This window comes from Varanus komodoensis, unplaced genomic scaffold (genome assembly GCF_004798865.1).
Source record: "Varanus komodoensis strain SLA01 unplaced genomic scaffold, ASM479886v1 scaffold343, whole genome shotgun sequence".
Classification (NCBI taxonomy): Eukaryota; Metazoa; Chordata; class Lepidosauria; order Squamata; family Varanidae; genus Varanus; species Varanus komodoensis.
This window is the reverse complement of record NW_025335840.1, coordinates 950-24,330: the sequence shown is the minus strand read 5'-3', so window position 1 is coordinate 24,330 and position 23,381 is coordinate 950. Positions and strand designations below refer to the sequence as shown.

The window sequence follows — 23,381 nt, the reverse complement described above, 5'->3', positions numbered from 1 at the left end:
GAAATCGGGACGGCTTCCCCTTTAATTCCCCCCTCCTCCCTGTCTTACCCTCACAGCAACCCTGTGAGGTAGGTTTGGCTGGGAGTCTGACTGGCCGAGGGGGCTGCTGCGCGGGGTGCCGGGAGGGCCCTGTTCGCTGTGCCTTCCCCCAGGATGGGGCGCCCCCAGCACTTCTGTCTCCCGCCGCCTGCAGGGGACTTCGGGGGAGGCAGCAGCGCTGGCGAGCCCTGACGACGGAGAGGCGGCGGGAGGCACGTGGGGCCGGGTCCCCGCTGGGCGCCGCGCACACCCCCTCGAGCGCCGCGCGGCTTCGGCCACCTCTGGGCCAGGGGGCTCTCCCCTCCCTCGGAAAGAAGAAGCCTCCGAGGCGCCCGGGCTCGGCCGCGCAATGCGGGGGGACCCCTTCCGGGGCTCGGCTCCCACCTCGACCCTCTCGCTTCGAGAGGGCTGGTACTCGGAGAGCGCTTCATCGAGGGCACCTGCGAACCGCACGCCCGGCGTTTCCAGCCGCCGCGTTTGCAAAGCGGAGCCGCTCTGCCGCGCAATCCTGGCGCGCCCTCGAGCGCCGGGCGCGGGCTTTGCGCGGCCGATGGAGGCGCCTGGCTGCGCAAGGAGGGCGGGAGGTGGGCGCGGGATCTGGGCCGCGCAGGCTGGCCTCCGCCCCGCGCTCTCGGGCGGCTCCGCCTCCTCCGAGCCGACTTCGCCGGGCTGACTCGGGAGCCTCGGAAAGCGCCTTCCGCTCGTGCTCTCCCGGACGTGGGTAGCCCTCCCCGGGGCCGGCCTGCGAGGCGCACCCGCTGCCCGCGGAGACCCGCGAGACCGGGGCAATAGGCATTTCCTTCGGGGCGGAAACATCTCCTCTCCCCATCGCCCCCCCCCGCCACCTGCCCCGCCTCCTTCTCAGCCTCCCAAGCAGCGGGGGTCGCTCTTGGTCGCCCGGCCCCGATTCTGCAACAGGCACGTGGAGGATCCTGGCCCTCTTGCGGGAGGTCCCTGGAGGGAGAGAGAGAAGGAGAGTAAGAGGGAGGAAGAGAGAGGCACGATTCCTAGAGAGGCCCCGAGAGGAAGAACCCGCCCCTCCTCCTTCACTTCCTCCCCGTGTGTTCCCCCCCCACTCCGCCCCGAGAAAGCCGCCGGGGTTTTCCCACGGCCTCCGCGATCCCCTCTTGGTTTGCTTTGCACGTGGGTGCACGGACGGGAGGCCCGGGCGGGGAGGGGAGGCGAGCTGTGTGGAGACCCCCCTCCAGGTTCTGCAAGGCCAGGCGGGAGGGCCACCACCAGGATCCCGGGCAGGATCCGTGCAGGGCTGGCGGGTGGTGGGGAGGAGGCCGGGAGGGGGTTCGGGGTGGGTGGAGATGGAGCGGAGCTGTTTGGGGCAGGGGATCTTTAGAGGACTTGGGGGCCGGAGCAGCGCTCGGGAGGCGCTGCCTGGCGGTCCACTCGTAAGTTCGATCCAGGTCGATCCGCTTCGTATTTCAGTCAGACTTGGGGGTCTGCCCCACTGTCCCTGCCGCCTGGCCCTGCTCCCTCCCTCAGCGGAGCCTGCGGCTCCAGCAGGATGTCACCCCTTCCCTATCCCCGGAACAGGGCTGGGACTCCTCGCACAGGCTGCGGCAGAGCTGGGAGGGAGCGATCCGCGGGGTGACCCCAGCACCGCGCAGGATGGGGGTGGGGGCCGGTCGGTGGAGGCAGCAGGCCAGTGGTTCGGGGGTCTGGCCAGGGGGAGGCCGGTGCCCCCTGCCAGAAGGAGCAGAACAGTGGCGGTACCTCCTGGGGTCAGGATGAATCAGGCCTTTTTCAAGGCGGCCTTTTCCAGGGGCTGCCTGCAAGCTCCCCTTGTTCCTCCGGGTGTGTGAGGGGAAGGGTCCAGCCAGTGCAGGAAAAAGCCGGGCACTTCCTCAATTGAGCCCACCATGGTAATCCTTGCGTACTGCGGCCAAAAGCCATGCAGCAAGAGGGCGGCTGCACCCCGGCAGCTCAGGGCAACGTGTTTCAGAAATATAAAGTGCCTTTCCGCCTCCCTCTCAGGAACCGGCACGATGCTCCAAGACCCTGGGAGGGCGCATGGAGCTCCTCACGGTGGAGCAGGCGGAGCTGCAGGGCAGCCAGAACAGGTGCGCCCCTTCCCCCCCTCCCCCGGTGCCCCAGCTCTACACATCCTGCGGAGCCTGGAGGGGTCGTCCAGGGCTTCCCCAAAGGCTCTGACTGCCCCCTGGACCCAGATCTATGGGTCCCCCGCCTCCCCCCACCCCTACGCCCCCATCCGCTCCGAGCAATCCTTCTGCTTGCCCTCTTGCAGGCCCAGGTCTCCTTTGAGGAGGTGGCTGTGCGCTTCACAGAGGAGGAGGCGGCGCTGCTGGATCCGGCCCAGAGGGCTCTGCACAGGGAAGTCATGTGGGAGAACTGCCGGACCTTGGCCTCCCTGGGTGAGCCCCCCTTCCCCTCGGCTGACCCGTCATGATGCTGGAAGGGCCCCGGAGGCCTTCTAGTCCACCCTGTTGTGCTGGATGCAGCTTCAGCGTCCTGGACAGGTGGCCTCCCACCCTTTGCTGGAATCCCATGGGATTCTCTTCCCACGTCCCCACTGGGCCTTGCTCCTTGCGTCTGGCCTGGGCCGGCTTCCCTACTGCCTCCTTGCTGCCTGGGGAGCATCAGAGACCCCCCTGCTGTGCCTCTTGCATGATGGGAGGGTGCGGCTGGGCCTCCCCGCAGCTGCCTCCCCTCCAGGCTGCTTGATGGCTCAGGTTGGTCTTGGCAGCCGCTCAGGGAGCAGTCCCTTTCCTGGGTGCTCCTTGGTCCCAGAGTGTCTCTGGGGCGGCAGGAAGCCCCCTCCCCCACCTCCACCAGTGCCAGGAGCAGCAGCCTGCAGTGGTACCTGGCAAAAACTCGGATGAATGACTGGGAATGGGCAGGGTGTCTGCTTCTGGGTGTGGGCAGCAGCTGGCTGGGCCTGGAACACCGGACCAGGGTGCCGGGAAGGATGCTGGGGGGCGGAGGCAGGGCAGGTCTCCATGAGGCTGAGGCTGGGTGCCATGCAGACAGGCAGGTCACGGTCCGGCGAGGCATGGCAGAACCAGGGAGGAAGGAAGAGGGCCTCTGTCCCAGGAAAGCACCTTCTGTGGGCCGCACGGTACAACAGGGCAGCCTCGATGGAGGCAGTCCTCCCAGCCACTTCTGGATTAATCCCACTATACCCGGAATTGTTTCCAAAGCTGCTGTTTTCTCCTCCTCGTGCATTTCTGAAATGCTTTCTGGACAGGGGTCCCTTGGTAGGTTCTGTTGGATTTTGCCTTCACTGGAGCAGGGACCTGTGGGGTTGGAAGCATGGAGGCCGGGCTGCAGAGCAGGCCCTCCCTCCACCCCTCTCCTGTTCCAGTGTGGGGCCAGCTGGATTCGCCTTCGCCCTCCCCTCAGCATGCTCAGCAGCTCTGAGGCGCTGCCCCGGTGCTTGTCTCCGGTTCCTCCTGCTCCTGAACTATGTGGCCCTTGCCGAAGGGGAGTGGTTCTGTTGCGGAGCATCTCGCGCAATGCCGGTGGTGCCTTTCGCCCTCTGGCGTGGCCATGACAGGCCACCGGTGTCTTCTCTGGGCCTGCCCGCGTAGCGTGATCGCAGCGGAAACCTAGCAGCAGCCAAAGGCGTCTGGGGACAGGCAGAGGCACCTCAGCCCAGGTGGCACCCTGCCAGTTGCTTGCTTTGCAGAGGAGTAACGAGCCCGGCCTTTATTGACCTCGGGGGGCTGGTGAGAATGGGAGAGTGGCGGGAGCCCCCAGAAGAGAGGCCGCCATCTGACACGCCCGCGGTAACCCTCCTCTCTCTGACCTCTGCCCAAGGGCTCCCAGTTCCTGGACCTGACCTCATCTTCTGGCAGGAGGAAGGGGACCCGCCTGCCCCGGGCTGCAAGGACGGGGCAGAGCAAGCAGGTGGGTGCTTCATTCTGGCTGGCCCGTATCCATTGGCTTCCTAGGCTGGCTATTCTCACAGACATTACTCCTGGGTAAATCTTGACTCATGAGGGAGCTGTCAGCAAAACAGGCAAGGAATATTGGGAGGGGCTCCATCATCTGGGGAAGGGGCTTCAGGTTCAAAAATGTGGGAGAAGCATCCGTTGAGCACCGTTTCCTCATTTTTTAATGTTATGTGCTGAGAGCTTATCTCTCCCCTCTTCTCTTGTCCCAGTGGAAGGCCTCTAAAGTGGAAGGCCTCTTATTTGACCCAGGCTCATTTGTGCAAAACAGAGTGATTAATATCAAGGCCGTTAACAAGTGCCGTCAATCAGATAACGGTCTCTCGTTTATGGGTGTAGCTCTGGTCCATGTTCAAAGCTGATTTCAACCCGATGACTTCCTCCTCCCTCCCTTCCCCAAAAGAGCTGGCTCCACCTTCAGGGAAGTTTGCAGTACTCGAGGTCCAGGTGGTGGGAAAGTTGGGTGTTACTTGAGGACAGGCCCCTGGCTCAATGAGACCACCTCCCTCCCCCTCAGACCCTCCAGGTTCTGGTATCTGCTTGTTCATCAGCCTGACCTTTCCAGCATCCCTTCCGGTCCCTCCTTTTCTTCATCCAGCTCACATTGAGAGTCTGAACTTTCTATCGTTCTGGGCTGAATTTTGAAAGAAATGGGCCCAACCTCTGCATTATACCAATGCCCCTTCTCTCCAGGTTATCTTCCAAACTTTGCAGTGAGATCGGGCTGAGAGACTGGGCCCAGAGTCCCCTGGCAAGCTTCATGGCTGAGGAGCACTTGAACCCAGATCCCCCCAGTCCAGGTCCCACACCGTCTAGCCATGCCACCACCCTTGCTCCCAGGTGGCCCTGCTTTATCCACCTGGAATGGGAGGGATCCTCCAGAGTGGAAGCTTTTTCTGAGTTCCGGTGAGGCCCTGCCAGGTTTAGCACCTCCATGCGGATCCAGCAACAAACTGGATCTGGTCCTGGGTCTGGCAGTGGATTCTCCCAGCTGATGGTCTTGCAGGTTTTTGGTATTCATGCAGTGGATCTTGTCTGGAGCCACTCTGGCCTTAGAGGAGAAGGAACTTTGGAGCTCAATTTTTTAACCCTGGCAAAGGGGGAGGGGACTTTTATAGACTAGGTATGTATGTATTATCAGATGTATATTCCACTAATCAATAGTCCAGCAGGACTTTCTAAGAGGATTGTGACATGCAGCCATGCTGGTTCTTTGGATTCTGTCAGAGCTTGTGGTGCCACCAGGATTGGTACAGAGTCCTCGATGGCCCGGGAGGCCCCTTCTGCCTCGCTCTGTTTGTATGTTTCTGTGTTTCCTGGCCCAACCAATATGGCTACTCAAGGGAAGAGGTGGCTGCCCGGTTGCCCGCTGAGGGACTCCTCCCCAGCTGCAGGGAGGTGGCCCAGGGTCTCGGGAGGCTTGGCTGGAAATCCACGAGGCACAGCTGGAGCCAAGGGGATGGGATTTGAGCTGGGTCTCATGAAGCGTTGGGCTGGGCGGTGTGCCTGGAGGGCGGCTGTCAGTGTCTCCCAGGGGCCCTGGTGGCCACTTTCCCATTGCAGCCAATACCCTGTGCAGCAGCATGGAGGGCGGAGGAAGACCCTGCTGGTGAGAGCCATTCAGTGGTGCTCCTGCTCTGCTGCCTGTTGTGCTTGTGGAGGGTGGGGGCCTGGTGGAGCGGTGGCCCTGGGAGCATCCATGGCATGTTCCAGTGGAACAAAGGGCAGGGAACCCAGGCTCAATGTGGATGCCAGGGAGCACTTCCTGAGAGTCAGAACCCCAAGGGCGTGGAGTGGGCTTTCCCGGGAGGTCGCTGAGGCCCCATCGGTGCGGGTGTTCAAGGATAGGCTGGACGTGCACATGGTGGGCATGTCATGAGCAGAGCCAGCTTGAGCCGGGGTCAGACTAGATGGCCCAGGAGACCCCTTCTGACTCTCTCTCTTCCTCTGTTTCTATGAGCAGAGCTGGCTTGAGCCGGGGTCAGACTAGATGACCCAGGAGACCCCTTCTGACTCGCTCTGTTCCTCTGTTTCTATGAGCAGAGCCGGCTGGAGCCGGGGTCAGACTAGATGGCCTGGGAGGCCCCTTCTGACTCGCTCTGCTTCTCTTTTTCTCTTTCTCCCTGGCCTGTGTTTTCAAATGTTTATTCTAGTATGTGCTTTTTTGTGTATTTTGACTTTATTGTAGTTTATACCAGCTGCCATGAGCTGCCCTTTGCAGGACACACTGCAGGGGGAGCCCGTCAATTTTGTTATAATACTAAGACGTGGGAGCTGGATAAGAGCTTTGTGCACCAGTATCACGTCCGTTTGCCATGAGAGGCCCTTCAATACATTTGGAAGGATTTGCCTGAGAAGCATTTTCTCCTCCCACAATCAAAACAGGAAGCTGGTGGGTTTGTCCCCTGGACTGAGAAAAGCATCTCTCTTCATTCTTTCAGGTGATGGGAAAGGAATCAACAAAAATGGGCACCAACAGAAAAGGAGCATTGGAAAAGAAGCACCATGGTGGAACAACTCTATTTTCTTTGAAGGGGGAGACTTCCATGAAATTGCAATTCCAGGAGTACCTCTAGAAGGAAGACAGCAAATATACCTTACTGAACATCAGAGAATCCACACAGAAGCAGATGCATATAAGTGCTTTAGCTGCAACAAGCAATTTAGTTTCAGTGCGGGCTTTAACTTGCACGGTGGAGCTCATACAGGGCAGGAGGAGCCATATGAATACTTAGAATGTGGAAAGAGCTTCAGACACAGGTCTGTTCTTAAACAACATGAAAAAACACGCTCAGGGGAGAAGTCCTATCAATGCTCAGATTGCGGAAAGAGCTTCAGCCAGAACACCTACCTTAACGCAATTCACAGAGGAAAGATACTCTTCCAGTGCGCTGAATGTGGAAAGAGATTCAGTTGCAATTCCAACCTTAAACGACATCAGAGATCACACTTAGGGGAGAAGCCCTATATATGCTCCGAATGTGGAATGAATTTCACTGATGGCAAAAGCCTTAAATTGCATCAGATAATTCACACAGGGGAGAAGCCGTATAAATGTTCAGAATGTGAGAAGAGCTTCCGCTGGAGCTCACAGCTGAGTACCCACCAAATAATGCACACCGGGGAGAGGCACTTTCAGTGCCCAGAATGTGGAAAGAGCTTCAGGCACAGGTCCTACCTCAAGCAACATCAGAGCCTGCACTCTGGCAAGAAGCCCTTCGAATGCACAGAATGTGGAAAGCGCTTCATTTGGAGCTCGCAACTTAATGCTCATCAGAGAATCCACACAGGCGAGCGGCCCTTCATATGCTCAGAATGTGGGAAGTGTTTCAGCGTGAGCATGACCCTGAAAAAGCATCAGAGAATTCATACAGGGGAGAAGCCCTTCCAATGCTCAGAGTGTGGGAAGAGCTTCAACCAGAGTTCCCATCTTAAGCAACATCAAAGACTGCATTCTGGCAAGAAGCCATATAAATGCTCAGTCTGTGGAAAGAGCTTCAGTCGGCACTCAGCCCTAAACTCGCATCAGATCATTCACACAGGGGACGGACCGTTTAAGTGCTCTGAGTGTGGGAAGAGCTTCAGTCAGAGCTCCAACCTTAAAAAACACCAAAGAATCCACACAGGAGAGAAACCTTTTCAGTGCTTAGAATGCGGAAAGAGCTTCAGTCAGCTCTCTGGCCTTCACTCACATCAGAGAATACACACTGGTGAGATGCCCTTTCAGTGCTCAGAGTGTGGAAAGAGCTTCATTCATGTCCAGAGCCTCAAATTTCATCAACAGATTCACACGATGGAGAGTATGTTCAAGTGCGCCGAATGTGGGAAATGTTTCCTGCATGGCCAAAACCTTAAACTTCATCAGAGAATTCACACGGGGGAGAAGCCTCATAAATGCTCCGAGTGTGGAAAGAGCTTCACTGACAGCTCCAATCTTAGGGTGCATCAAAGGGTCCACTCTGGGGAGAAGCCCTATCGATGCCCAGAATGCGGAAAGAGCTTCAAGCACAGCTCCTACCTCAAACAGCATCAAAGTTTGCACTCTGGGAAGAAGCCCTTTAAATGCTCAGAATGTGGAAAGAGCTTCATTTGGAGCTCCCAACTTTATGCCCATCAGAGAATCCACACGGGCGAGCGGCCCTTAATATACGCACAGTGCTGAAAGTCACATTCACAGCCGTAGCTTTAAATATGATGGAATTAACACAAGGCAGAAGATCTAGACATTCTCTGTGTAGGAAGCGCAGATTCATGGAACGGCATGAACAAGGGCCTAGAAGGAGGAATCTTAACTCCTGGCAGTTACTGGCCTTTGGAGAGAACCTCACATGGAGAGAAGCTCTTCATTGGAAAAATCACCCTCAGAAAACAGTTGGAGTCCACTTGACCAGATCTTAAAAGTCATCAGGGAAGGACCATCCATATCTGTGCTGAAAATGAGGGAGAAACTGCCGTTAGTGTGGCAGGGACGAAAGCCTCGCTCAGCTGGGGCTCCCACCTGCGTAGTCCTATGACGAGGCTTCCACCTGCTCCCCCGTCAGCACGGCCTCCCACTCACTGCCGGCCCACAGTGCTCCTGGGCCGGATCCAGAAGTGCAGCTGCCAGATCCAGCCAACAGGGCTCCTCCGCATTCAAGCCTTACAGCCGTTTCCTGAACACATCTTCATACCTTCGCGGTTTTTAACGTTTGTTTCTATCATTGCAAGGTTTTGATGTTTTTAAATAGTTGTGCACCCACTTGACAGCTTTGTAGGGCAAACATGTTAATAAGAGCTGAAGTAAAAAGTTGGTTGCTCGGCTTCGTGTGGAGACTTCGTTTTGTTCTCACAGGTCCTTCGGCTTTGTGGCAGAATCTTGTTATTAAATGACAGGATGCCGGTTGGTTTGTCCCGGCACAGAATACCGCAGAGTCTGGATCTCTGGTGCCTCATGGGTTCTCTCAGTGCCCCGCATTCTCCTCTTTGCCCTGAGACGAGTTGCTTAGGATGGTGGGAAAGTGGAGCATCCGTGGGAAGGCTGGGGGCAGGTGGCTTGTTCCCCACTGCCGGTGAACTAGATTTCACACCCCATATTCCCAAACCCGCTCCTGTCCCCCAGAGCCCAGCCTGCTGAGTGCTGGTCACCCCCTGCTTTGGAGCGGCTTTGCCAGGAGTAATTTCCCCCCTTCACCAGCAGAGCCTGTGCAGGGTCAGGCCCAGGCCCCAGCCCTGGGGGGGACACCTAACCTGTACGTGGGCCAGAGAGCACTGGATGGCCACGCAAAACCAGTTCTCCCCCGCCCCCCCCCCGGATCTCAAGTGTGGGGTGGAGGCGGCTTCCTGGGTGATGCAGGGGGCACAGGCCAGGGAGTTCTCCTGGGAATGGGAGTCCCGCACTCTAAAACCCTCCAGGGATGGGCCCAGGAGACACCGTGGTGGTCATGGTGGTCACAGTCCTTCCTGGGCAAGGCATTCCAGATGGCAAGACCGGGCCACATCAGGGCCACCCCAGTAACCCATAGTGGGGGGGGGTAGTTTTGTTCTGCCTGCCCTCCCCAGCTGGTCGCCGTCCAGATGGCACCCTGGGGAAGCCACTCAGCAGTTTGGCTTGTGGCGCCATTGGAGGAACCAAGGAAGCGCCCAGCTCGTGGGCCGTGCAGGAGAGAGGCCAGGCCCCGATGCTCGTGGGGCTCCCCTCCAGGGAAGGTCCTCCTAGGACGTGTGCCCAGTCTACAAAGGGCCATGCAGACATTGGCGTCTTCCAGCAGGCGCGGGAGGCCTCGGTAGTGCGGCTCGGAGGGGCGCAGAGCCCTGTTGGGCCGGGGGTGTGCGGGGAGGGCGGCTTGGCCCAGCTCTGAGCGAGGGCGCTGCCCGTGCACCGAAGGCCCGAACGTGGCCGGGGGATCGGGGCGTGCAGCTGGTCGCGCCGGGTCTCCAGTGCCTCCCAGCCCGGCTGAACCGGGACCGCAGGGGGAGAGAACCGCCAGTGCGCTCCTGCACGCAAGTAGACCTGGCCCAGCGCCGCTCGGGGACCCCGGGAAGGCGAGAGCCGCCGATGGCGGGAGGGAGGGCGGCCCCCTCCCCGCCCTCAGTCTCCCCCCTCCGCTGCTTTCCCGAGTGGAAACGGGCGGCAGGCTCTGCTCGCGGTGGCCTCCTCGGAGGGAAGGTTAGCTGGAAGGCAGGAGAAGGCAACTCCAAGGTCTTCGGGACTACAGCGCCCATCATCCGTGGCCATGAGGGCCGGGCTGATGGGAGTTACGGGCCAAGAGTCCTTGAAGCACCCCCACGCCCCAGACAAACACGCGAAAGATGCGAGGAAAGCCGTCTCTGTCCCACCCTGTTCTCCTCGCCTGCACCCGATCCTGCACGAAGCACGCGGCGCATCTTCGCGATCCCTGGGACGGTCCCTGGGGAGAGAGGGCGCGGATTCGCACGGGGGCCTCGAGAGGAGGGACCCGCCCCTCCCCCTCCCCCCTCCTTCCCGTCGCCGCCCCCCCGAAGGGCTCTTCCCACGGCGTCGCAGCCCCCTCCGCATTCATTTCGCTCGCAAGAGGGTGCCAGGGAAGCGGGGCTGGGGGCGGGGCCTACGAGAGATCCCTCCGGGGCTCAGCCACGCCCCTCTGCCAGGCCGGGCAGGGGGGCGCAGCACCAGGATCCTGGGCAGGATTCGTGCGGGGCTGGGGAGGGAGGAGGAGTCGAGGGGAGAGGGGCTTCGGAGAGGGAGGAGCCGCTGCGGGGGGGGGGGCTGATCCTCTTCAGTCAATCCGATTGGGGGGGACACTCTGCCCCCCTATCTTTTCTCCTTCCTTGGCCGGATGTGACCCCCCCCCCCCCGCGCTGCCTTCAGGATGGAATCGGGACTGTTTATGGAAGCTGAGGCAACCCGGTCTGCACGGGAAAAGCTCTCCACACCGCCCGGGGGGGGGAGGCTGGAAGGAGGGGGGCTGGAGGGTCCGAGTGCCAAGGCAGCCCCACGTAGACCAGCCCCTCTTCCCTTTACCTTGGTGGGACCAGTTCCTGAAGTGATTCCTCTCTTTCGTCTGCAAAAGGTCTTCCGGTTCCCCAAAATGATAGGATCTTTTGCGCTCCAAGGAAAGCAGAAAACCAGCTTGCGATCCAGCTCTTTCGTAGGATCACGGAATAGCAGAGTTGGAAGGGGCCAGGAAGGCCGTCGGGCTCAACCCCGCTCCTTCCTGTAGCAGGAGACCGGTTTGCACCGTCCTGCTCAGACGGTGGTCCAGTTTCGCCTTGAATGTGCCCAGTGTGGGAGAGCCCCCCACCTCCCTGGGGCTCTTGTAGTCCTGCTTGGTTTTTCCTGGTTTCTCACTGGAACCTGGCCTGCCGTCACCAAGCGCTAAGGGTCTTGGATTGTTGCGGATCACAAGCTGAGTCCGAGTCAACTGCAAAAGGGCAACTGCTATCCAGGGTGATTCTGGATTTTATTTGTACTATCTGTATTATGTTTGTTTGTTTTATGTAAGCCATCCCGAGGCGATGCAATGCGATGGCATACAAAAATTCTAAATAAAAAAATAAAATAAATAAATGTTGTTTTTCTAAACGAAAACCTCAGTATTCAGGTTTTATTGCAGTGTTGGCCCTTTGCGATAAATAAGTGGGCTTTGGGTTGCAGTTTGGGCACCCGATCTCTAAAAGGTTTGCCATCGCTGGGTTAGGAGCTCCAGGCTCCACTAACATAAAAGACCTCTGACAAGAGAAAAAACATAAAAACTCAGTGTGGAAAGCACTTTCTTTGAAGAAAACCTGTGAAAAACACCCAGCAGGAGGAATCTTGTGAGTACAGCCTTCTTCTGCAAGAATTCACTCCCAGGAGATCGTGGGGATCCACCTCACCAACCGCTTCTTAATAACCAGCAGAAAATTCACACCATGGCCAGCTGAACCAGCACCCCAAAGCTGGCAGCAACTTCCCTGGCTTGGCCAGGTCCGGGAGACAGAGGTCAGCTGGAGCTCCCACCTGAGGCTCCCACCTACTCACCTGCCAGTGTTAGCTCCCAGTGATCACGTGAGCCCCAAACACCTCAAGACTAGGCACATGCAAGCCCTTCCTGCCAGTCAGGACCCCGAGGGTGTGGAATGGGCTTCCGCAAGAGGCCGTTGAGGCCCCATCGGTGTGGGTGCTCAAGGATAGGCAGGACATGCACATGGTGGGCATGTGAGCGGAGCCGGCTGGAGCTGGGGTCAGACTAGACGGCCCGGGAAACCCCTTCTGCCTCGCGCGGTTTCTATGAGCAGAGCCAGCTGGAGCCGGAGGCAGACTAGATGGCCCGGGAGACCCCTTCTGCCTCACTCTGTTTCTGTGAGCAGAGCTGGCTGGAGCCAGGGGTCAGACTAGATGGCCTGGGAGACCCTTTCTGCCTCGCTCTGTTTCTATGTTTCTATGAGCAAAGCCAGTTGGAGCCGGGGGTCAGACTAGATGGCCCGGAGGCCCCTTCTGACTCGGTCTGTTTCTATGAGCAGAGCTGGCTGGAGCCAGGGTCAGACTAGATGGCCCGGGAGACCCCTTCTGACTCTCTCTGTTTCTATGTTTCTATGCGTGGGGTTGTCCAATAACCCCCCATCGTCAAAACATGACAGCAACATCCTTGAAAACCCTCCTTATGTTTTCGCTGTTTTCAACATTCCTGTTTTTGATCTTGCAAAGTTTCATTATGAAGACAACCGACTTCAAAACAGGAAACTTTTCTAAAATAAGGGAACTGGGGAAAAGGAAGTCGAAAGGGGGACCGGGAGGCTCAAATCCTTTCGAAATGCATAGTGATTATGTGAAGCCACAATAACAGAAACTCGGGCGGTGTGTCTGCCACGAGTTAGGGGAGGGCACACGGCATCCGTGGGGTCATACGCTCAGTCAGTGGGTTTCATCGAGGGAGCTGTTTGGGAGGAGGAGGAGGCCTTCATTGAATGGGGGGTGGGGGGAGCACAAGCTGGGAAAGGGTGCAAGCAAAGGATGAGGTGGGTTTATAAACTGTCTCAAGATGCTAGTAATAGGACGGTCTATAAAAGCGTCAAACAAACAAACAAGAGATACGAAGACACATTCTTGGGCGCATCTGGCCAACAATACAGAACGTTGTTAAGATACCAGAGGCAACATAGCTGGAGAGGCAGTTGGACCACAGGATTTAAAGGGGAAAGGGGGACTGCAGAGAAGGTGAACCAATTATAAAACAAGACAATTACAAAACAGTCTGCACACACTTTGAAGACAATGCAGCAAGTACTAGAAGCCAGCATAGCTTTTGCAGGACCCAATCTTGCCAGACGAATCTAATTTCAGTTTCTGACTGAGTAACCTCCAAAATGGGCAGTTGCCATGCCGTGGGCAAAATCTATCCAGACTTTAGCAAAGGCTTCGACACAGTGCCTCACAATTCCTGATTTCCAAACGAGCGAGAAGCTGGATAGCGCAGCCATGAGGCGGATCCACCCCTGGCTGCAGGATCGGACCCAGGGAGTGCTCATCAGGGCACCTTCTCAGAGCAGGGAGAGGTGACAAGGGGCTGCCGCAGGGTTTCTGCCCTGGGCCCAGCACTCTTCAACATTTTCTTAATTATTTATTAATTATTGTGTTGTAAGCTGCCCCAAGGCTTCAGCAAGGGGCGGCATAGAAATGTTCTAATAATAATAATAATAATAATAATAATAATAATAATAATAATAATAATAATAATAATTTAGATTGGGAAGTGCAAGGAAAGCAAATTCAATCAGCAGATGACACAAAGATGGGGGGGGGGATAGCAAATGCCCTGGGAGATGGAACGAAGATCCAGGGTGATCCTAATAGGTCAGGACGCTGGGCAGAGAGCAGCAGAATGAAATTCAGTTTGGAGAAATACCTTGTTCTGCACCGAGGAATAAGAAGCCAAATGCACCGCAACGAGGCGGGCAACACTTGGCTCGACGATACCGCAGAAGGGAAGGATGTCGGGTTGTTATAGAACACACACTAGATATGAGCCAACAATGTGATGCGGTTGCAGAAAGGGGAAATGTGATTTCAGGTGAGATTGATGGAAGTATTCCTTCCATGAGAAGTCGTAGTTCTTCTATAGTCCTCACTAGTCAGACTTCACCTGGAGCCCTGTGTCCACTTCTGGGCACCCAAGTTTTAGAAAGATGCAGAAAAGCTGGAAAGGGTCCCGCGGAGGGCAATGAGGATGATCTGGGGACGGCAGGCAAAGCCTCATGAGAGAAGACTGGGAGAACCAGGCAAGTTAAGCCTCGGGAAAAGAAGACTGATCGAGGACCGGAAGGGGTGTCACAAAGAGGAAGGACAAGACCTCTCCTTGGTCATTCCAGAGTGCAGGGCATGGAATAAGGGGGTTAAGTTAAAAGAAACCAGACTGAGACTTGACCCCGGGAAGAATTTCCTGGCTGCTGAGGCAGTGCGGCAGTGGAGCCGATTACCTGGGGAGGTGGTGGCCTCTCCCTCACTGGAGTCCTCCAGAAAGCGTCTGGACAGGCACCTGGAGGGGATCGTGTGAACTGGTGTCCTGCAACAGCAGGGGCTGGACTGGATGGCATTCGGGCCCCCTCCAGTTCTACTATGCTGCAATTCTATGATTTTTTTTTTCTTCTGTCTTCACAGCTGAGCACTCAGGACAGATCCCGCATCTTGGACCAATGCACTTGGGAAGGGTGTCTGAGGAACGAAGGCAGGCAGGATGCCCAGAGAGAAATTATTGGCAAATTGAAAGTGAACCAGGCCCAGTCCTGGGGTTCTTAAAGAGCTCCAATACGAAGGCTGAGGGGGACATGAGATCCCTCTATGAGTACCCCGAAGGCTGTTACAGAGAAGGAGGCCAAGGTCTCTTCTTGCTGATCCCAGAGCGCAGGACACGGAAGAATCCGTTCAAATTGCGGCAACCCAGATTCAGGCTGAACTTCAGGACAAGCTTCCTCACGGTCAGAACAACATGGCAGTGGGACCAGCTGCCTGGAGAGGTGGAGGCTCTCCCACACTGGAGCCATTCAAGAAGAAACTGGGCAGCCCTCTGAGTGGGATGATGTGACTGGGTGTCCTGCAACAGCAGGGGTTGGTCCCTTCCAACTCTGCTATTCCATGATTCCATGATTCTATGAAATTGCTCACCTTCTTATCCAAATATGGAATATGTCCCTAAGATCAGGCTCTGTACCAAGGGAAAACAGAGAGCCAGTGTGGCGCAGTGGTTAAGAGCCTGGGACTGGGACTCAGGCGATCTGGGTTCCAGTCCCCACTCAGCCATGGAGCCAACAGGGTGACTTTGGGCCAGTCACAGACTCTCAGCCCAACCTACCTCACAGGGTTGTTGTTGTGGGGATAAGATGGAGGAGGAGAATGATGTAAGCTTCCTTGAGCCCTTTGAGGAAAAAGGCAGGATATAAATCGAAAAATAAATAAATGGCCATTTATTTCTACTCTCCACATACCATTCATTCATTCATTCATTCATTCATTGCCACATAAATGGAAGGCATGTCGAGCGGAGCCGGCTGGAGCCAGGGGTCAGACTAGATGGCCAGCTGTGGATCAGCCTGACAGTTGTTCCATCTAGCCTAGTTTTTGCTAGTTTGCTAATCAGGAGATGGTGGGGCACTTTGTCAAAAGTTTTACTCACGCCAAGATGGATGATGTTCACAGCATTCCCAAAGTCCACCAGGGAGGTTACTTGAGCAATAAAAGGAAGCTGATTAGTCCGGCAGTGGCTTCTAGTAATTACTGTCATTACTGCTCCGGCTTGGCTCTTCTAATATTCTTACACGGCAACGTGTTGTGCATCACCTCGATGGTGTTGTGGCAGATGAACCAGTGCATGTGTGTTACAAATGCACAACAGTTGCTTTGTTTGCTTCCGGAACCCCGTGGGCATTTCCTGCTGTTGCTCCACAGGCCCTTCGCTTTTGCTAGAACTTTTCCATGGGATGATGTGATCTGGGTGAATTTGTGGGGTGCAATTTCCCCAGGCCGGGACCAGCCCAAGCTGGCTGGCAGCTCAGCATTTCTGGGGCGCAGGGTTTGCCCCCCACCCCGCCTGGCCTTTTCAGGGGTGCCAGAATGCCCCGGAGCTTCACTTGAGCTGTGCTCTTTGACGCCAGCCTCCCAGTGCCTGGCAGAGAACTTTCCCGTGCAAGTGGGCCAGACGGGCCACAGGAGGGGGAAGAACCCTTTCCCCCCTTGTGACATGCCTGGCGGAGGGGGATAACGTGGCCCTCCCCTACCCCACCTTACTGTCTTCCTCAAGCCAAGCAGAAGGCCAATTCCCTCCCTTTACGTTGGAGGTGCTACTGTGAAGCCCACTGGGGGAAGGGTAGTGGGGAAGGGAGGCCAAGATAGTCCCCAGTTCTCCCCCAGTTGCCAGGCAGAGGCTGGCTCTTCGGTGCTGTTTTGGCGGGATGCCTGTCCAAAAAGAGCCCCAGGAAGGGCCAGGTTGCTGCTCTTTTTTGGGGGGGGGGGGCTGGGCTGCGCGTGCTGGGGGGTTTTAAACGAAGGGTGTGGGGGGAGGCTCCAGATCTTCACCTGGGACGCCTCCGTGGCTGGTCCTGGCGACTCAGTTCCCCTGGGAAGGCAGGTGGGGCGCTCGGGTCTTGGGGACTGGGGCTGATGGAGCTTGCAGTCCGCACGGCCCCCGGCAGCCGCTCGCGCGGGGCGCACCTGACCCGGAAAGCCGCGGCACCGCGCTCCCCTCCGCGCCCGGCTCCAGCCCGCCCGCGTTGCCCTGGCGCGGCGAGGGGCGCGTGGATCAGCCTCGCCGTCCCGGGGGCGCGCGGGGAGGGGGGGCTCGGGAGAGCGAGCGCGATGCCTAGAGCGACCGCTCCTCCCCTCGCCTCCTGCCCCTCCCGCATCCGCGGAAAGGGTCCCGGGACCTTCACGCGCTCGGCGCCTCGTCCCGGCGCGCAGGTGAGCGGGGAGCAGCGCCCCCCGCGTCCTCTACTGCCCGCCATGGGGGGCGGGCTGTCGCGGGGATGGGGTCCGGGCCGGGGCTGCGCGCCGGGCTGGCCCCGGCCGAGAGGCAGCGGGTGGCGTGCATCGCCCCGGCGCCGAGGAAGGCGCGCCCGCCGCGCTCCCGGGCGGATCCACGCCTGGATGCTGCCATCCCGGGGGCTTCGTGGGGCGGTTGCTGCGAGGGCGGACGAGACCGGGGGGCCGCCCTCCCGCAGAGGGAGCCTGGGGAGCCCCCGGGGGCAGGTGCGTCCCCGCTCCATCACCAGCTGCGGCTGCTCGCTCCGCCCGGGCGCCCCCACTTGGCCAGGGGGCCGATGCGGGCGCCGCGGGGCGGAGTCCGGGCCGGACCGAGGGGTGGCAGTGGCGGCCCTTGGCCGGGCGGACCGGCCCGGCCCTGCTGCTCCGTGTCACCCCTCCTCTCGCGCCACGGGTGCCGGCCAAGAGGTGCCGGGGCTGCTGGGCACGAGGGGCGCCCACACTGCGGCCGGGGCGCTCTGCACGGGGCGCTGGTGCCTCCTCTCGGGGTTAGGGGAGAAGGCATTTTATTCTTCTTTTGTTTTATATTGTATTTTATTGCATTCCTTAACTGCCGCTCACCACTCAGAGAGCTGTGGCTATTAGCTGGCATGGAAAACATGAATAATAATGTAAAATAGACGAGGGGATGGATTTCAGGACTTGCCTCCTCCTTGAGGATGGCCCCCCGCGGACACCTCCCTCTGACTTCCAGGCAGCCTTTGAGATTCCCCCGGGGGCGGAGAGGTGGCTCCCTCACATGGGGAAAGGGGGATTTGCGTTAATAAATTAAGTCTTTTTGTCAAAGCAATTGTGGCAAGAAACAGAGGGGCGGGGGAGGGATTAACCTCACTTGAGGCAGAATCCAAATGTTTGGGGAGTATAAAGTATCTTTGCGCTGTCTTTCCTCGTCTTCCTCTTAGGCAAGGATGACACTGTTCTCTCTTCATGATGGCGGAGATGGAGCTGCTGGGCAGCCAGAAAAGGTGGGGGTCCCCAGTGCCTCAGTCCTACGCAGTCGGCAGAGCCTGGAGGGATGGTCCCTCTCTGGGGCTGCCCCAAAGGTTCTGACCGCCCCCCGGACCTGGCTCTGCAGTGGAACCCCGCCTCCCCCCACCCCTTCGCCCCGATCTGCTCCGAGCAATCCTTCTGCTTGCCCTCTTGCAGGCCCAGGTCTCCTTTGAGGAGGTGGCTGTGCGCTTCACGGAGGAGGCGGCGGCGCTGCTGGATCCGGCCCAGAGGGCTCTGCACAGGGAAGTCATGCGGGAGAACTGCCGGATCTCAGCCTCCCTGGGTGAGCCCCCCTTCCCCTCGGCTGACCTGACCTGGCAGGGGTCTTGGAGGCCACCCACAGCAGCTCCCTTCATCTGGGGACTTTTATCTCCAGGTTCCCTTGTGGTGCTCTGACAGCCAGGAAGTTCTTCCCGATATCTAGCTGGAATGTGGCTTCCTGCAACTTGAGCCTGTTATTCCCTGTCCTGCACTCTGGGAGGATTGAGCCGAGATCCCAGCCTCCCCCTTTGCAACGGCCTTGCAAGTATTTGAAGAGTGTATCCTATCTCCATTGTCTTCTATTCTCCAGGCTGAGCATGCCCAGTTCCTTCCACTTCCCCTCACAGGCCTTCCTTTCCAGGCCCCGGGCCATCCTCGTTGCCCTCCTCTGCACCCTTTCCAGCTTCTCTGCATCCTTCTTCAACCGTGATGCCCAGAACTGCAGGCGGGGCTCCCATTGAGGCCCAACCAGTGCCAAGTAAAGGACAAGTCACACTTCATGGGATTTGGAAGTGCAGCTTCTGTTAAGGCAGCCCTAAATAGCAGTTGCCCCTTTTGTAACAATATTTGCTTATTTATCTGGCCAGGGCGACTTCTTTTATATTGTAATTTATTTTATATTGTTAATTTTATATTGTTATTTTTGTATTTTATTGTGTTGTAAGCCGCCCTGAGGCTTCGGCAAGGGGCGGCATAGAAATGTTTTAATAAATAAATAAATAAAATCCCCTTGCTGGCTCATATTGAGCCGAGCATTCCCCATCTTGTAGCAATGGGTTTGGTTTCTTTAGCTAGGTGTAGGGCTTAGCATTTGTTCTACTGAATTTCATTCTGTTGTTTTCAGCCCAGAACTCCCAGCCTATCAAGAACTCCTTGCCTCCGTCTTCCAGGGTATTCGCTCACCCACCCATTTCCCCAGTCTGAGAAGCTGCCACAGATGAGCCGCTTTGGGTCTGGTTCTGTAGCCAGCTGCGGATCGGCCCAATCGTTGTTCCATCTCGCCCACTTTTAGCCAGTATGCTGGTCAGGATGTTGCGGGGGGACGGGGGGGGGGGGCTTTGTCAGAAGCTTTGCTGAAGTCAAGATCGATGATGTGCACAGCATTCCCAGAGTCCACTGGGGTGAGCACCTGATCAAAAATGAGACCAGATTCATGTGGCAAGACTTGTTCTTGAGAAATCCACTCTGGCTTCTGGTAATTATGATTCCACTCCACCACACAATTTCTCCTCATCTGATCTAAATTTGTATGCTGTCCAATTACTTATGTCTCTGGATGGCTTACAGCATAAATAAATTGATGACCCACTCTGGCTGCAAAATAAAATAATAAAATACAATAATAAAATTCAATATTAAAATATATTAAAATATTGATTAAATAAGGTCTCAACCTGCTTTTGCTGCTTATATTGAGGAAAAATCTCCTTTCCTTCTTTCAGCTGGTAGGAAGAAGCTCAGTAAAAAGGGGGAACAGCAGAGAAGGAAAACTGAAGATGAGTGGAAGGGGTGGAACAACGCTGAAGGGGCTGACTTCCGTGACCGTGTTATTCTAGCAGAAAGCATTGAAAGAATTATTGGGAACAGGGAGAAAACGTGGAAATGCTCTGAGTGTGGAAGGAACTTCAGCTGCAGATCTCACCTTTACTCACCTCAAAGAATTCACACTGGGGAGAAACCCTATAAATGTTCAGAATGTGGAACGAGCTTCAGTCAGAGCTCTGGCCTTAAACGACATCAAAGAATCCATTCAGGGGAGAAGCCCTTCAAATGCTCAGAGTGTGGCAAGACGTTCAGTCGAAGTTGTGTCTTTAACTCCCATCAAAGAATTCACACAAGGAAGAAGCCCTTCAAATGCTCAAAATGTGGAAAGATATTTATTTGGAGCTCTGATCTTAAAAGACATCAGAGAATCCACTCAGGGGAAAGACCCTATGAATGCTCAGAGTGTGGAAAGAGCTTCAACCGGAGTTCTGTCCTTAGCTCCCATCAAAGAATTCACACAGGAGAGAAGCCCTTTAAATGCTCAGAGTGTGGAAAGTTACTGTAGCACATTTTACCTTAACTCACATCGAATGATTCACACAGGGGAGAAGCCTGATAAATGTTCGGAGTGTGGAAAGAGCTTCAATCAGAGTTCTTACCTTAAATGTCATCAAAGGACCCACACAGGGGAGAAGCCCTTCAAATGCTCCAAGTGAGGGAATAGCTTTAGTTGGAGCTCTGACCTTAAAAAACCACAGAGAATTCACTCAGGGGAAAAGGCCTATGAATGCTCAGAGTGTGGAAAGAGGTTCAATCAGAACTCTTCCCTTAACTCGCATCTAAGAATTCACACAGGGGAGAAATCCTTTGAATGCTCCGAGTGTGGCAGGAGGTTCAGTCAGAGGTCCAAACTTAACTCACATGAAAGAATCCAAAGTGAGAAATCCTACAGCTGATCTGAGTGTGAAAAGAGCTTCAGGCATGGTCAAAGCCTTAAAGTTCATCAAAGAATGCACTTGGGGAGAAGCATAAATGGCAAGATTCTCGCAAAAAGTTCATTCAGATTTCCCAATTTAATTTAGTTGGGCTCCTACCTTAACTGAGGTCAAAGAACTCATACAGAGAAGACCTGCAGATGCTCTGAGCATGGATATGGCTTTAATTGCAGCACTGACCTTTAAAAAAAAACATAGAATTTACTCAGGATATGGAAAGAGGTTTAGTCAGAGTCTAGTCTTAACTCACATCAAATAACTCACAAAGGGAGAAGCATTTCACATGTTTAGACTGCAAAATGAGCTGTGGTTGGAGTCAAGCCATTTGACGTCATGCATAAGACACAGAAGATAAGCCTCTCAAAAGGACCGTGCAGAAAAAGCCATCCCAGGGTGACTGCCTGTACTCTCTGAACTAGCCACCCTACGCAGGACAGGAGATTGGAGGCAACGCTTGGAGAGTTTGGCCCTCCAACCGTAGAAGCTCAGTGTGGGCAAGGCAGCTTCCGGTCCATTCAATAGAATTCCTTGCAGTTGGCCTGAATGTAGCTGGCCTGATGCTCTTCAAAGTGTCTTTGTATCTCCTTGCCTGCCTTCACTTCCCCTGTGCAGCCTGCAGTTCCCGGTCCCTCCTGCAGAGCTGGTGCCCAACTCCTGCTGGTTCTCTCCGTTCCACCAGGTGTCGCCAATGAGCTCTGTGTCTTTGCTGCCCTGCCCATCCCGGCTTGGACCGCAACTCTGGGCAGAATGCCTCTCAAAACATTGTGAGATCGGGGGCCTTGCCCTGCTGCCCCCTCCTTGGAAGGAAACAGCAACTATGGGGGGGGGGTCTTCTCACTGCTGGCCCCCTGAGTGTGGAAAGTTCTTCCTGCTGAGGTCTTCCCAGCACCAACATCATTATCCTCCTAGGACTAGGTGAAAAGAGGCCTCTGTTGTCTTTTCAGACCCTTGAGGTTTTGCAGTGGCTTGATAAGTCCGGCGCTTCAAACAGGTCTGCTCACTCAGCTCCTAAATGCTTGTACTTCGCTAAGACCGTTTTAAACACTGTTGTCTGGAAAACTGTTCTGTTGGTTCTTGCTGTGTCGCATACTGTTTCTAGGAAGTGCTGTAAGCCACGCCGAGAGATTTGCCATGAAAGCGTGGCCTCCTCCCTCTGCTTGCATCTGCCCAGCAGTGAGAGGGGGCCGCAAGGGCTCAGGGGCCTCTCCGTGGATGGCAGATCAGTTGCGGGGGGAAGGGAGAACCTGCCGGGAGGGCCTGGCATTTTCTTGACTGGCAGCTTCTTCAGTGATTCCTGCTGACTAAAGGTCTTTTCTTGGTTTGTTTCATCACTGTGGTGATGGGCTTATTTTATGTGTGGCTGCACCACTGCAAGGAGCCTGGGTGGCTTGGAAGGTCCTCCTCTGTGCCATGTTCTCCTCACGGCAACAGCCCTTTGGGGTAGGTTGGGCTGAGACACGATGAGCAGCCCGAAGGCATGCAGGGAGTGTCACGGCTTAACGGGGGCCAGAACCGGGACCTTGCTCAAGTGAACCCTGGACTGCAGGGCTGGTCGTCCCACATACACCCCTCCCTGGCTCGGTCTGTTCCACTGAGTTTCTCAGCCTGCTCTGGTGTTCCCCAGGCTTCGTTCAGGGCCTCGTGGCCTTGCATTCCAGCTAAGAATCCTGAGCCGGCTTTTCTTCCTGTCTTGCTAGGCCATTAGAGTTTCGAGAGTGCCGATCAGCACGTGGACGGGGACGACCCAGTGGACATGGCTAAGTGGGTCTCCAGAAGGCCCTTGACCAAGTCCTTCACCAAAGGCCCCTGTGCAATCATTGCAGGGACTGAATCGAAGGGAGCGGCCCTCCTGCGGATCAGCAAGCGGTTGCCGGCAGAAAGCAGAGGGAAGGTATACATGGAAACTACTCCCAGAGGAGGAAGACAGCAGGTGTTCCCCATGTTTTCCCCATCTCATATCAACAAGAAGCCAAATGCATCAATACAAGATAAGGAACACATGGCTCAACAGAACTGAAAAAAGCAAAGGATATTGGAGTAATTGTGGACAATAGGCTAAACATGAGCCAATAATGCAATGCAGCTGCCAAAAGGGCAAATGCTATTTTGGGATGCGTTAATAGAAGTATTCCTTCCAAATCATGAGACGTAGTAGTTCCTCTATACTCCTTGCTAGTCAGAGCCCACCTGGAATGCTGTGTCCAGTTCTGGGCACCAAGATTTAAGAAAGATGCATATAAATTAGAAAGGGTCTGGTGGAGGGCAAGAGACATGATCCAGGGTTTGGAAACACTGCCCTGTGAGGAGAGACTGAGGGAACTGGGCATGTTCAGCCTTGAGAAGAGAAGACTGAGGGGGGACAGTCCCTCAAAGGCTGTCACAAGGAGGAAGGCCAAGATCTCGGTGATGCCAAAGTGGACATGGAATGAGCAATTCAAGTTCCGACAACCCGGATTCAGGGTGGACATCAGGAAGAGCTTCCTCCCTGTCAGAGCAATGGGACAGTGGAACCAGCTGCCCAGAGAGGTGGTGGGCTCTCCCACCCTGGAGGCATTCGAAAAGAAACTGGGCAGCCCCTCTGAGTGGGATGGCGTAACTTGGTGTCCTGCAATAGCAGCGGGTTGCTCTCGATGGACTTCATGGCCCCGTTCAACTCTAATATTCTATGATTCTAAGTGGGGTCCTACAGGAATTGCAGTTGGGGGCAGGGCTGGAGCT

The 23,381-nt window shown here is 56.0% G+C and overlaps 2 protein-coding genes across 2 annotated transcripts; both read left to right on the top strand.

Moving 5' to 3' along the window:
- Positions 1-2,464: 2,464 nt before the first annotated feature.
- Positions 2,465-8,765, top strand: LOC123027820 (oocyte zinc finger protein XlCOF6-like). Its single transcript, XM_044439065.1, has 3 exons — positions 2,465-3,269; positions 3,832-3,921; positions 6,407-8,765. The coding sequence occupies exons 1-3, from the start codon at positions 2,891-2,893 to the stop codon at positions 8,125-8,127; spliced, it is 2,190 nt and encodes a 729-aa protein (XP_044295000.1). The 5' UTR covers positions 2,465-2,890; the 3' UTR covers positions 8,128-8,765.
- A 7,984-nt stretch (positions 8,766-16,749) lies between these two features.
- Positions 16,750-20,384, top strand: LOC123027824 (zinc finger protein 3-like). The gene is made up of 4 exons (XM_044439068.1): positions 16,750-16,851; positions 18,079-18,205; positions 19,626-20,153; positions 20,272-20,384. Exons 1-4 carry the CDS (start codon positions 16,750-16,752, stop codon positions 20,382-20,384), a joined length of 870 nt encoding a protein of 289 aa, XP_044295003.1.
- Positions 20,385-23,381: the final 2,997 nt, after the last annotated feature.